General features: G+C 25.1%; 1 protein-coding gene across 1 annotated transcript; it reads left to right on the top strand.

Annotated features, from left to right (window-relative positions):
* The first annotated feature begins 1,840 nt into the window (after nucleotides 1-1,840).
* On the top strand, nucleotides 1,841-4,085 carry LOC127281774 (uncharacterized). Its single transcript, XM_051305662.1, has 6 exons — nucleotides 1,841-2,054; nucleotides 2,214-2,478; nucleotides 2,784-2,913; nucleotides 3,071-3,246; nucleotides 3,490-3,636; nucleotides 3,808-4,085. Exons 1-6 carry the CDS (start codon nucleotides 1,849-1,851, stop codon nucleotides 3,997-3,999), a joined length of 1,116 nt encoding a protein of 371 aa, XP_051161619.1. The 5' UTR covers nucleotides 1,841-1,848; the 3' UTR covers nucleotides 4,000-4,085.
* Nucleotides 4,086-11,577: the final 7,492 nt, after the last annotated feature.

Genomic DNA, 11,577 nt, shown 5'->3' with positions numbered 1-11,577 from the left:
GGGTTCTGTGTTTAGCATCCCCTTCTCAACCCATTGAGAAACTATATATATAGGGGTGGGCCAAACCCTACTCATCTTGGGAAACCAATTGAAATTCACCAAGAAGATATACATATATATATATTTATATATACAACCGACGCAACTCCGCAGAACAAGTCTCATTATTTGGATGCTGCGTGCGCGAAAAACACAGATTTCTGCTGACCTACTGAACGAGTTTAAGAAATTTCTTTTATTTTTTTTCCCCTACGCTCTCTGTATACTTCAATTCGATTAGAATTTGGTCCTATATATAGGATTTGATACTAATTTTTTATATTAATATTTTATTTTAGTTTTTGTTTATATTATTTTTATCAAATTATTTTCATTTATTCTTTAAAATTTAATTTTATATTTATTTTATTTTTTTTTTATAAGGAGCCACAGAAAATTAAAAGGCATTAAAATAAGCTGTAACGCTTATTATTTTAATCCAATTTTGCTTATTTTAATCCATTTTTGAATTAAAATAAGCAAAATTGCTCTCACACTAATTTAAAAGTATCAAATTGATACCAAAAATATCAAATTGATATAAAAATTTTTATCAATTTGATATTTTTGGTATCAATTTGATACTTTTAATTTTGTGTGCTCTAAATCTGAATTAGTAAAAATGTTTACTAATTTAAATTAGTGACTCACTTTTTTTGCTTTAGAATTAGTAAAATTTTACTAATAATTAGTAAAATTTTACTAATTGAGAAGCAAAAAGTAAGTCACTAATTCAAATTAGTAAACTTTTTTACTAATTCAGATTTAGAGAGTGGATTAAAATAATAAGCGTTGCAGCTTATTTTAATGCCTTTTAATTTTCTGTGAGGGCATTAATACCTCATAAAAATCATTATAATTCAAATTTTTATTTTAAAATATTAGTAATTAACAAAATTTATTTTGCATAACGTTTTATATAAAAGAATTTTAATTTAAGCGAATGACAGAAATTCTAATTCACCGAATCTTAATTTGTCCGAGTTTTTATTTGTCCGAAATTTTATTTGTATATACAAATTTTTAATTGATAGAATTTTTAAGACACAAAATTTTCATTTGTCCGAAATTACAAATGCGATCGAACAAACAATTGACCGAAAAATTTCGGGGCAATTTTTAAAATTAACCAATCATGAATTATTTCTTGATAATTTCTAATTGATCAATTTTAAAAATTGCGCCGAAATCTTTCTGCCGATTGTTTGTTCGATCAATTCGCTGATTTAAATTTAGAGAGTACATATGTAATTTCGGACAAATGAAAATTCGGCGTCTTAAAAATTCTATTAATAAAAAAAATCGTAAAAATAAAAATTTGGACAAATTAAAATTTTGTAAATTGGAATTTTCGTTATTTAGAAATTCAAATCACATAAAATATTCGATTGAATGAGAATTCATACTAAATTAAAATCACAGAAAATTGAAAGGTATTAAAATAAGCTGCAATAAGAAGTGTTGCAGCTTATTTTAATACCTTTTAGTTTTCTGTGATTCGATTAAATTTAAATTCTTTTAAATAAAGTCTTGTAAATTATAAATGAAAATAAAAATTCTACCAAACAAAAATTCGCGGTTTGAAGTATATAGAGAAATATATATTCGTATAATATTAAATTAGAATTATTTTATAGTTATAATTTTTGCTGTACTGTTACTTTTGCTTGAAACATTATATATCCACAAGAACTTGTGCAAATAAAAAGATTTTTTGATGACATGACAAATGTTATGTCAAGCAAAAGTTATATATAATATTTTTCATTGTCAGCTTAGACAGCGTGAGAAGTGTATTTAGTTATATATATGTATAGTTTAAATATGATAAAAAAAGTGAAAATGATTAATATATATAATATGATATTGTATTTTCTATTATTTTGTATTCAATTTTTTTCTAATGCAGAATTATTATCATCATCTTGGAATTTAACTTCAGTGAATTTAGACGACGATGCTCTTATTTGGAGATTCACTATTTGGAGGGACAGAGCTTTTCTAGCTATTCCCAGGTAAATTATTTCAAGTTAACTAAAAAATCAGTTTCAGAGTCTAATCATTTTTTTGTTTTCAATAAAAAAAATATTTATTTAACACAAATAAAATTTTATTTAGCGCAAATAAAATTTTTATAATAAATTTTTTTTTGAAACATTTTATTATAATTGCAGACGAAAAAACGACATAAAAAATAAACGATATACACTAGTGGAAGCACCTTGGCCAGAAATAAGTGAAGATGAAAGAAATTTTGCTTTACGACCTTTTCCTAATTCGAATTCTCAATCGAATATTGATAATTGTTTTCGATCTCTTCGATGCGTGGTAGCATTAGATATCGACTCAAAAGGACGTCTATGGGTTTTAGATGTACCAACAGAAAAAAGATGTTCGCCAAAAATAATTATTTATCACTTATTAAGGAACAATCAAGAGGTATTATTGTGAAATTAATAAAATTTCTTGATTTTTAAGGATTATAGTTTTTTCCAAAATCCTCAAAAATAAAATCTAAATTTTCTATACTCTTTAAATCTGAATTAGTAAAAAAAGTTTACATTAGTGACTCACTTTTTGCTTCTCAATTAGTAAAATTTTACTAATTATTAGTAACTTTTACTAACAATTAGTAAAATTTAACTAATTTAAAAGCAAAAAGTGAGTCACTAGTTTAAAGTAAACATTTTTACTAATTCAGATTTAGATAGAGTAGCATCATTATAATAAATAAATTATTATAGCTTAAAAGAATAGAATTATCGAACGTCTCTACTGCAAATTTAAGATCCCTTGTCACTTATACTGACTCCTATGACACAAGGGCTTACATTGGGGACCCTGGAGATGAATCTATCATTGTATACAGTCTAGGTATATAAAATAAAATTAAAAATTTTAAAAAAAATTGAAACGACTAGAAAAATTGAAGCAAAATTACTAATATTGAAAGTATAAAAAATTATAAAATATTATATTATAAATATAATAAATTATAAAATTTATCACTAATTAAAAATTATATTTTTAGAACATCAACGATGGTGGAGAATTAAATTGGAACACGATTCATATATACCAAAAGTATACAGTTCCGATTTAGCAATTTGTTGTAAAAGTTCACTTCTATATTTTACCGGCTATCCCAGTCATGATCTTTTTAGTCTCAATTTAGAAGATCTTCAAGAAATGGAAGAATCAACGGAGGTATATTAAGATTTATTACTCATTATTTATTCATTTTTAATTATTATTATTTAATTATTAATAATTATTATTATTTTTAAATATTAATAATAATTATTGTTCAACTATTGATAATTATTATTGTTTAACTATTAATAATAATTATTATTTAACTGTTAACAATAATTATTATTAATTATTCATATTATTTATTATTAATTATAAATTTTTTTAACTAATTTGAAATAAATTTGTTTTTTGCAGAAAATAATTAAATCAGCAAATATTTCCTGGCACGGGAAAAAACTTGGTTCATCATCAGGATTATTTTGTGATAAAAAACAAGGACTTCACTATTTTATGATAAATGATAAAGCAAGCGTTCGTTGGGACTCTAATTTGGAATTAACGGTTATTTGTCACTTTCTTGCTATTTAAATATTATACAATTAAAAATATTTAAATTAATAATAATTAATAATAAAAAATAATACAAAAAATAATAAAAAAATATTTTGTCTAAATTATCTCGAAAATTATACTATTAATTTTCCTATTAATTAAATTTCGGCTTTTTTTTAGGCCGAGAATCATCTCGTTCTTCTCCAAACTGAAGATGTACCCTACATCACTCACTATGCGGCAGATTCACAAAAACACGTGTGGGGATTATCAAATGTCTGGTTTCCTTTTCAAGAAGAGAGTTATAACGATTTTGACACAAAACTCAAGACAAGAACAATCAAGGTTTTCAACTACAGTCAATATTCCTAAATTCTATACATTTACACTGGAAAATTTAATTTCATAATTATAAACTTAATTATAATTTAATTAAAATCCTAAATTTCGAATATTAATTTATATCCTTTTTTGTCAAATATTTACATTTTATCTTTTTTTATTACAAAATTAGCTTTTGATCATATAGAAAAATAAAAATAGTCTTGCCTGGCCGAAACTATCTTTTACTACTAGTTTCAAAAATTACAATTCGGTCTGACTAAAACTATCATTTACTACTAGTGACAAAAATTGCAATTCGTCTAACTAAAATTATCTTTTACTACTAGTGACAAAAATTACAATTCGTCTGACCGAAACTATATTTTACTACTAGTACCAAAAATTACAATTCGTCTGACCGAAACTATCTTTTACTACTAGTGCCAAAAATTACAATTAGTCTGACCGATACTATCTTTTACTACTAGCGCCAAAAATTACAATTCGTCTGACTAAAACTATATTTTACTACTAGTACCAAAAATTACAATTCGTCTGAGCGAAACTATCTTTTACTACTAGTACCAAAAATTACAATTAGTCTGACCGAAACTATCTTTTACTACTAGTGACAAAAATTACAATTCGTCTGACCGAAACTATCTTTTACTACACCCAGAGAAATGATTTATTTGAACCAAATAAAATATATTTGAGTTAAATAAACGTATATTTGTCTCAGAGCCTACTAACTTATTTATTTGGCGTAAATAAAAATTTTTTTTGGCAGAAATAAATTTTTCTTTGGCTCAAATAAATTTTTTGTTTCAATGAAATAAAATATATTTGCAACAAATAAATGAGTTAGTAGGCTCGGAGATAAATATACCATTTCTCTGAGTGTACTAGTGCCAAAAATTACAATTCGTCTGACCGAAACTATCTTTTACTACTAGTACTAAAAATTACAATTCGTCTGACTAAAACTATTTTTTACTACTATTGTCAAAAATTACAATTCGTCAGACCGAAACTATCTTTTTCTACTAAAACCCAACAATAATAAACTCTCACAGAGGGTTTACTTTTTATAATAAAAATTATAAAAAAATTTTTATCAGACTGCAATTTATTTTTACTGCATTCAAAAGTAAAAAAAAACGTTTTATTTCAAAATTCCACTAAATAAAAGCGTGTCAAAGAAACAAAAGGGGAAACGAATAATGAAGGATTTAGCGAAGCGAAAGAATATATAAATGCAAAGGGTGGAGAGAGAGAGACCTCGTGGACAATGGAACTCGCGGAAGAAAATTGTGGATGAAGAATTCCTTGAGGTTTCTGTATTCCTATTCTTCGAACGGGGGCGGTGTCGAACGGAGGGCAGGCCCGAACTGGGGCGTAACCACGTCGTGAAGAGGCGGTGCGGAATCTCTCAATTATTTAAAAAGTCCTTATCAATATCCTTAACACTCATCAAAATCAATTTTTATCATCATCAACTATTTTCAACTATTCAAATCCATTAAACTGACAGCAATTTACACGACCCTTTCTTTACATATACGCATACATATTCCTCTATACTGAAATTTTCTTCAACTCGACAAAAAAAAAAATTAAATTATTTTTTTTTTAAATATCGAATAAATATACTAATACGAAATATTTCCATTTAGACTATAAAGAAAAACTCAAAAAAAAAAAAATAGGGTTGATACCACACTATAATTTTAAGGGAATATTCAATCGCAAAAGAGGTAAATCGATCCATTTAGCGAAATAGTTCTATACTCGATATGAGACAAATTTAATTATTTTACTAATTACTTGAAAAAAATAAAGAAATTAAATTCTCCTCTAAAATTGAATGTGAATAAATAATAAATAAATATTAAATAATAAATAACAAAAAAAAATATTTGTATAATCAAAGAAGTATATAGAAGTAATTCTGCGACCTATTGTGAAATGAATATATATACAAATGGAGCTTTAAAGAAGAAAAGAACATCCCAGGAAATACTTTAAATCACCCTTCCCCCAGAGGTATCAAATCGGGGGAAACGCCCCTAGATAGAAATCATTCCACCCTCGCATCTCCATTTCCTCTCACCCCCAATTCGGCAAGTTTAGCGAGAGGGATTCCAATCGACCTCCTAACTCTCTATGCCCACCTGTTCCAGTTGTTTACTCTTGTATTCTCCAGAGTCAGCGATCTTCATTATTATGAATACAATCACCATAAATAATCCTAAATTTCACTTTATTATACATAATCCTTTGAAAAAAAAAAAATTAATTTTTCCCCCTTGAAGAATTCTATAATAATTGACGTTTTAAAGAGAAAAAATTAGTTTCTAAATTGAATTCTAAATTGAATTAGTCTATTGACATCTATCTATATACACATATATGTATATTATGAAATGTCAAAAAAAAGATATATAATATTCGCTAAAACGACCCTTGTTGACCTAATTCATACAATATGCTATCCTACCACATTTGTATGTCATCCAATAATCTACGTTTTATCGCTTCTACTCTCCTGATATCGTTATGCCCCATTTGGGTTCAAAGGGTTCCCTTGAGAAGTGAATATAAAAGGAATGGCTAGAAATTATATGAATGAAATCGAGTTTTTTTTTTCACCTGCTTGCTAAACTTATGTGTCCCGTTTATTTTCACATTTTCAAAAATGTAAAATGATTAAAAATTTTTTGAATTTTTAATTCATTTTTATGAATTATAAATAAATAATAAGTAAAAATAATTAACAATAATAATAAATAATAATAATAATAACAATAATAATAAATAATAGTAATAATAATAATAATATAAATAAATAAACAAAAAAAATAATAATAATATAATAATTAATTAAAATTTTTAAAAAACTATGGTATATTTTTATTTTTTTATTTTTATTATTGTATTTATACATTTATTTTTTATTATTTTATTCTTATTTTATTATTATAATTATATTATAATCATAATATTATTATTATTATTAATTATAATTAATAATGCCAAAATACTCCGATATTACTAAAATGGCTTGTAAAAGCAGGACCAAGTTAGGATCAAATTAGGAAATATTAACATTTTCTGCCAAGTTAGGACCAGCTTAGGGCCAATTATCATTTTAGGCATACCTTGGGGATTTCTACTCGGGTAATAATAAATAAATAAATAAAATTTTACCAAATAAAAATTTGCTACGAAAAAATTCTTCTGAATAAAAATATTTTGTTTCTTATTTAAAAAATATAATAGATAAAAATTGAAAAAAAACTCACATCAATATGGAGAATCCTGTGAATCCTGCGTGTACTTCAAGATACCCTATTTTTTTTCCTTTGTCCTTGAAGACACCCAAAAGCCATGGAGGTTAGAATCTGCAAAAAGAAAAATTAATCTGTATTTATTACACGGACGAAGAATTTTGAGTGTAACAACGTCTTTTTTAATTAATTAAAATTTATTTAAGATTTTTATTTAGTTTTTTATATACTTAAACAAAAAATTAGAATTAACTATAACAATAATTTCCAAACAAATAAAATTTAAAAATTTTCGAAATGCCACATTATTGTCGCAATTGCTGAAATTTTGCACACCTAGGAATAATATTAAAACATAACCTCAATCATCTTTTTTTCCCAAACCAAAAAAAAAATAACAAAAAAGACGAAAATTTTATTATAAAAACAAAATTTTCTAAAACAATTTATAGAAAATATTTTTAAAATATTTTTAATTTTAATTTTTTTTTTTTTTACATTAAATTAAAATCACTCCAAATTATTATCGATATTAGAAATATTTTATCTCATATAGTGAAAATTATATAATAAACGAGAAAAAGAATATAAATACAGGGCCAAAAAATTTATAAACACAGCCCTGATGTAAGTAGATTCCTTGCACAATATGGACAATATATTTACATTTTTACAAAGACAAAGCTAATTCACTAACGCAGCGAAAAAAAACAGTATGTACACAGTTTTAACCCTTTCAGTTGTAGATCATACGCATGGTAGGTACATACATATGAATATTAATTACACTGTGGGTGACAATGTTCAGGCTCACATCAGGAGAAAGGAGGTCTTCCTGCTCCAGAACCTTAATCCCTTCCTTTAGGACTCGAAAGTACTTATTTATACATTCAACGCCATTCAAATGTTAAAAGTAAAATTATCATTTTTCTCCGGTACTTTTGAATATACAAAATAAATCGCAAACACTCAAAATGCATTTTTATCGCGAAAATCATAAATGCAATTTTTCTTTTCATAATACATTTTTTTTTTTAAATAATAAATGGATTTTAATTATAAAAATAAATAAACGAGGTAAACTATTTTATTTTAAAAAATTTTCTGAAATGCGATTTAAAACAAAATCTGTTCTTCTATAGCAAATATGACAAATTTTGTTATGCGATAATTAAAAGTTAAAAAAAATCATTTTTTCCAAAACAACATTTTTTCTATTATTATTATAATTAATAATTAAATTATTAAAAGTATATTACTATTTTATTATTATTATTAAAATGTTATTTTATATACACCTAAGGCAAATGTTTTTAAAATACCATATTTTACACTAATAAACAAACTATTAAATATAAAATATATTAAAAAACAATAAACTTAAATTGTTCTCAATGTATTTTATAAAAAAAAAAAATTTTAAAACGTAATAAAATCGAAATCTAAAAAAAATTGTGTTTACTGTATAGAGATACAGAAGTATCAGATACATGAAACGATACCTGCTACAACGATCGACCTTCTACCATAGTCTGCGCTCCTGTTACGAATATGTGAATATATTTTATTCAACCCTTTCTGAGATAAAATTACGCCTAGATTGAATCAAATTCCACTTCCATTTCCGGATATTATTATTTAATATCCCCTCTCTTTCCCCCACCCAATTCAGTTTTCATTTTAATTTAACGGGACCGTTTTTATCACCATTGGCGTTCTCTCTTTCACTCACACGGATTTTCTCTACCACGTTGATTTTTTTTTTTTACTATTCTCTTGAAATAAAATATTATAAAAATAATATTATTAATTTTCGAAAATATATTTTTTAATATTATAATACTAACATTATTATTAATATTAATACTAATATTAATATTAATATTAATATTAATAATAATAATAATAATAATAATAATAACAATAATATTAATATAATAGTATTATTAATTATTAATATAATAATATTAATAAACATTAACAAAGAAATCAAAAATTGAAGATCTTTTAATAAAAGAAATAAAATTGTTAATAATTCAATAAAAAAAAAATATGAATATAATAAATAAATGAAACAATGAAAATGAGAAATTAATAAATTGCTAGTAAATAATTAACATTTTCTATATTATAGAAAATTATTTTAAAAATATATTTTCTCTTGTTATTAACACAATCGTTTATAACAGTAGAAATGGATTTAAATTGTTTAAGAAAAAAAAAATTTCTATATATTCTTGCAATGTGATAAGAGTTGAAATTGTTGACAACATGAAAGTTAACAATAGACTCACACAGATAAACGAATACTGTTACAAGATTTTCGTATGACCACCTACAACCTTCTGTTTTCCTGTTATTAGGGGATCGAACCAATAGAACTGCCGATAGCTATTCCAATCATCTTCGATATACGACCATTCGACCACTCGCCTTGATTCCCGTTTGCTTTATACATTCTCTCTCATTCTACATTTATATAGAATTTTTCTCTTTTCAATTTTTTTTTTCATAAACATTTTTTTTTTTTTTGAAATTTAATTGTGTAAAAATTTTTTATTATTGTAAAAAAAGATTTCTATAAAAAAAACAGAAATATCCATAAACTGATATTTGAAAATTAAAATATAAAAAATTTTCAGTATAGAAATTAATTGAACTTTATTAAATAAAATTGAAAATTAGTTTTACTTTATAAAAATAGAATAATTTTTTATTAAAAACAAAACTGTTTTTTAATTAAAGCTTCTACTTCTGTATATTTTTAAAATTAGAATTAATTGTACTAAATTAAATTAAAAAAATAACTTTCATACATAACAGAATGATAGGAATAGCAAAATATTTTATACAAAAAGGCAATAAAAAAAAGTGATTTATATAAAAACGTTTTTTTTTAATAGAAAAATTTTACTTTTAATTAATGTAATTTTTGCATCAATAAATCAATTTTAGATATTGTAATTAATAATTTAATTATAATATTATTATAAGTAATAATTTGATATGAAAAAATTTCAATATTTTTCAATTCAAAATTTTGAAAATCAAATTTCTGTTTGAAAAATCAAAATTTTGCCATGAAAAAAAAAGAAGAATGCAAAGCTCTGAATTCTTTTGCAACTTTCACCAGTTTCACCGCTTTTTTTCGCTATCAGGAGGACATAATCATCTTCCGGAGTTCGGCCGCTGCCACGGTATCAAAGCGATCAGGTGAAATCCTTCCGGACGTTTCCAATCAATCGGGTCCTTCCGGCACTATCAGAGTAACATGAGTTTCCCAGGAAAATCGAACTTTTCTATCGTTTCCCATCTCTATTCCCTCTACATATATATATACACGAAGGGAAGGAAAAATTCGCATAAACTTTTTTCTCATTCATTCGCTAAGAATTGTACATTTGAAATAAATATCAAAGGATATGTTCCCGAAAAATATAAAGGAAAATTTGAGAATATTGTATAGACTTTAACTGTCACATTTTCTCGATTCTGTTGGTCTTCGTGATTCTTACTCATATGAAAGGTTGCTACAGAAGAAAAAGGGTTAAGTGCTTGGAACCACACATCATAATAAGGACATCATAACACGTGAGGAGGTGATGGCGAAATATTCGTCGGTCGACGACCTGACGGTATATGCCTTTTAGGACAGAATGGAATGAAGGAGAATGAGAGAGAGAGAGAGGAAAAAGGTCACTTTACCCTCCGCGTTGAAAAGACCAAATCTCCAAGTCGGAGGCTGGGCGTTCAACGCGCGATCAATGTTGATGAAAGCAACGACCGAGGCGACACTTTAAATGACCAAAAAAAAAATAATTGTCGGCTGTCAGAGGAGGAATCAGATCGATGGCAAGGTTACACGGGGGTGAATCAGGCAAGAATGAGAACGAAGAGCTTTGTAATTTAACGGGGGGGACTTACTGAAATTGCTATATATAACTCATGTTATTTTTTATATATTTTCCTAGTAATAAAAATAATACACTGAAAAAAAAATTATTTGATTCAAATACTCAATTACTTGTGTATTATCAAATAAATATTTATTTGAACCAAATAAATTGTATTTGAACCAATAATTTTTGTATTTAAACCAATAATTTTTGTATTTGAAACAAATACCACTTAATTGACTCAAATAATAATTATTTGATACAAATAAATATTTACTCTCTAAATCTGAATTATAGTAAAAATGTTTACTAATTTGAATTAGTGACTCACTTTTTGCTTCTGAATTAGTAAAATTTTACTAATTATTAGTAACTTTTACTAACAATTAGTAAAATTTAACTAATTCAGAAGCAAAAAGTGAGTAACTAATTCAAATTAG

Source organism: Leptopilina boulardi, unplaced genomic scaffold, assembly GCF_019393585.1.
Source record: "Leptopilina boulardi isolate dan_hultmark-lab unplaced genomic scaffold, ZJU_Lbou_2.1 LbouV2_278, whole genome shotgun sequence".
Lineage (NCBI taxonomy): Eukaryota > Metazoa > Arthropoda > Insecta > Hymenoptera > Figitidae > Leptopilina > Leptopilina boulardi.
The sequence above is the reverse complement of the archived record's forward strand: the minus strand, read 5'-3'. Positions and strand labels throughout refer to the sequence as shown.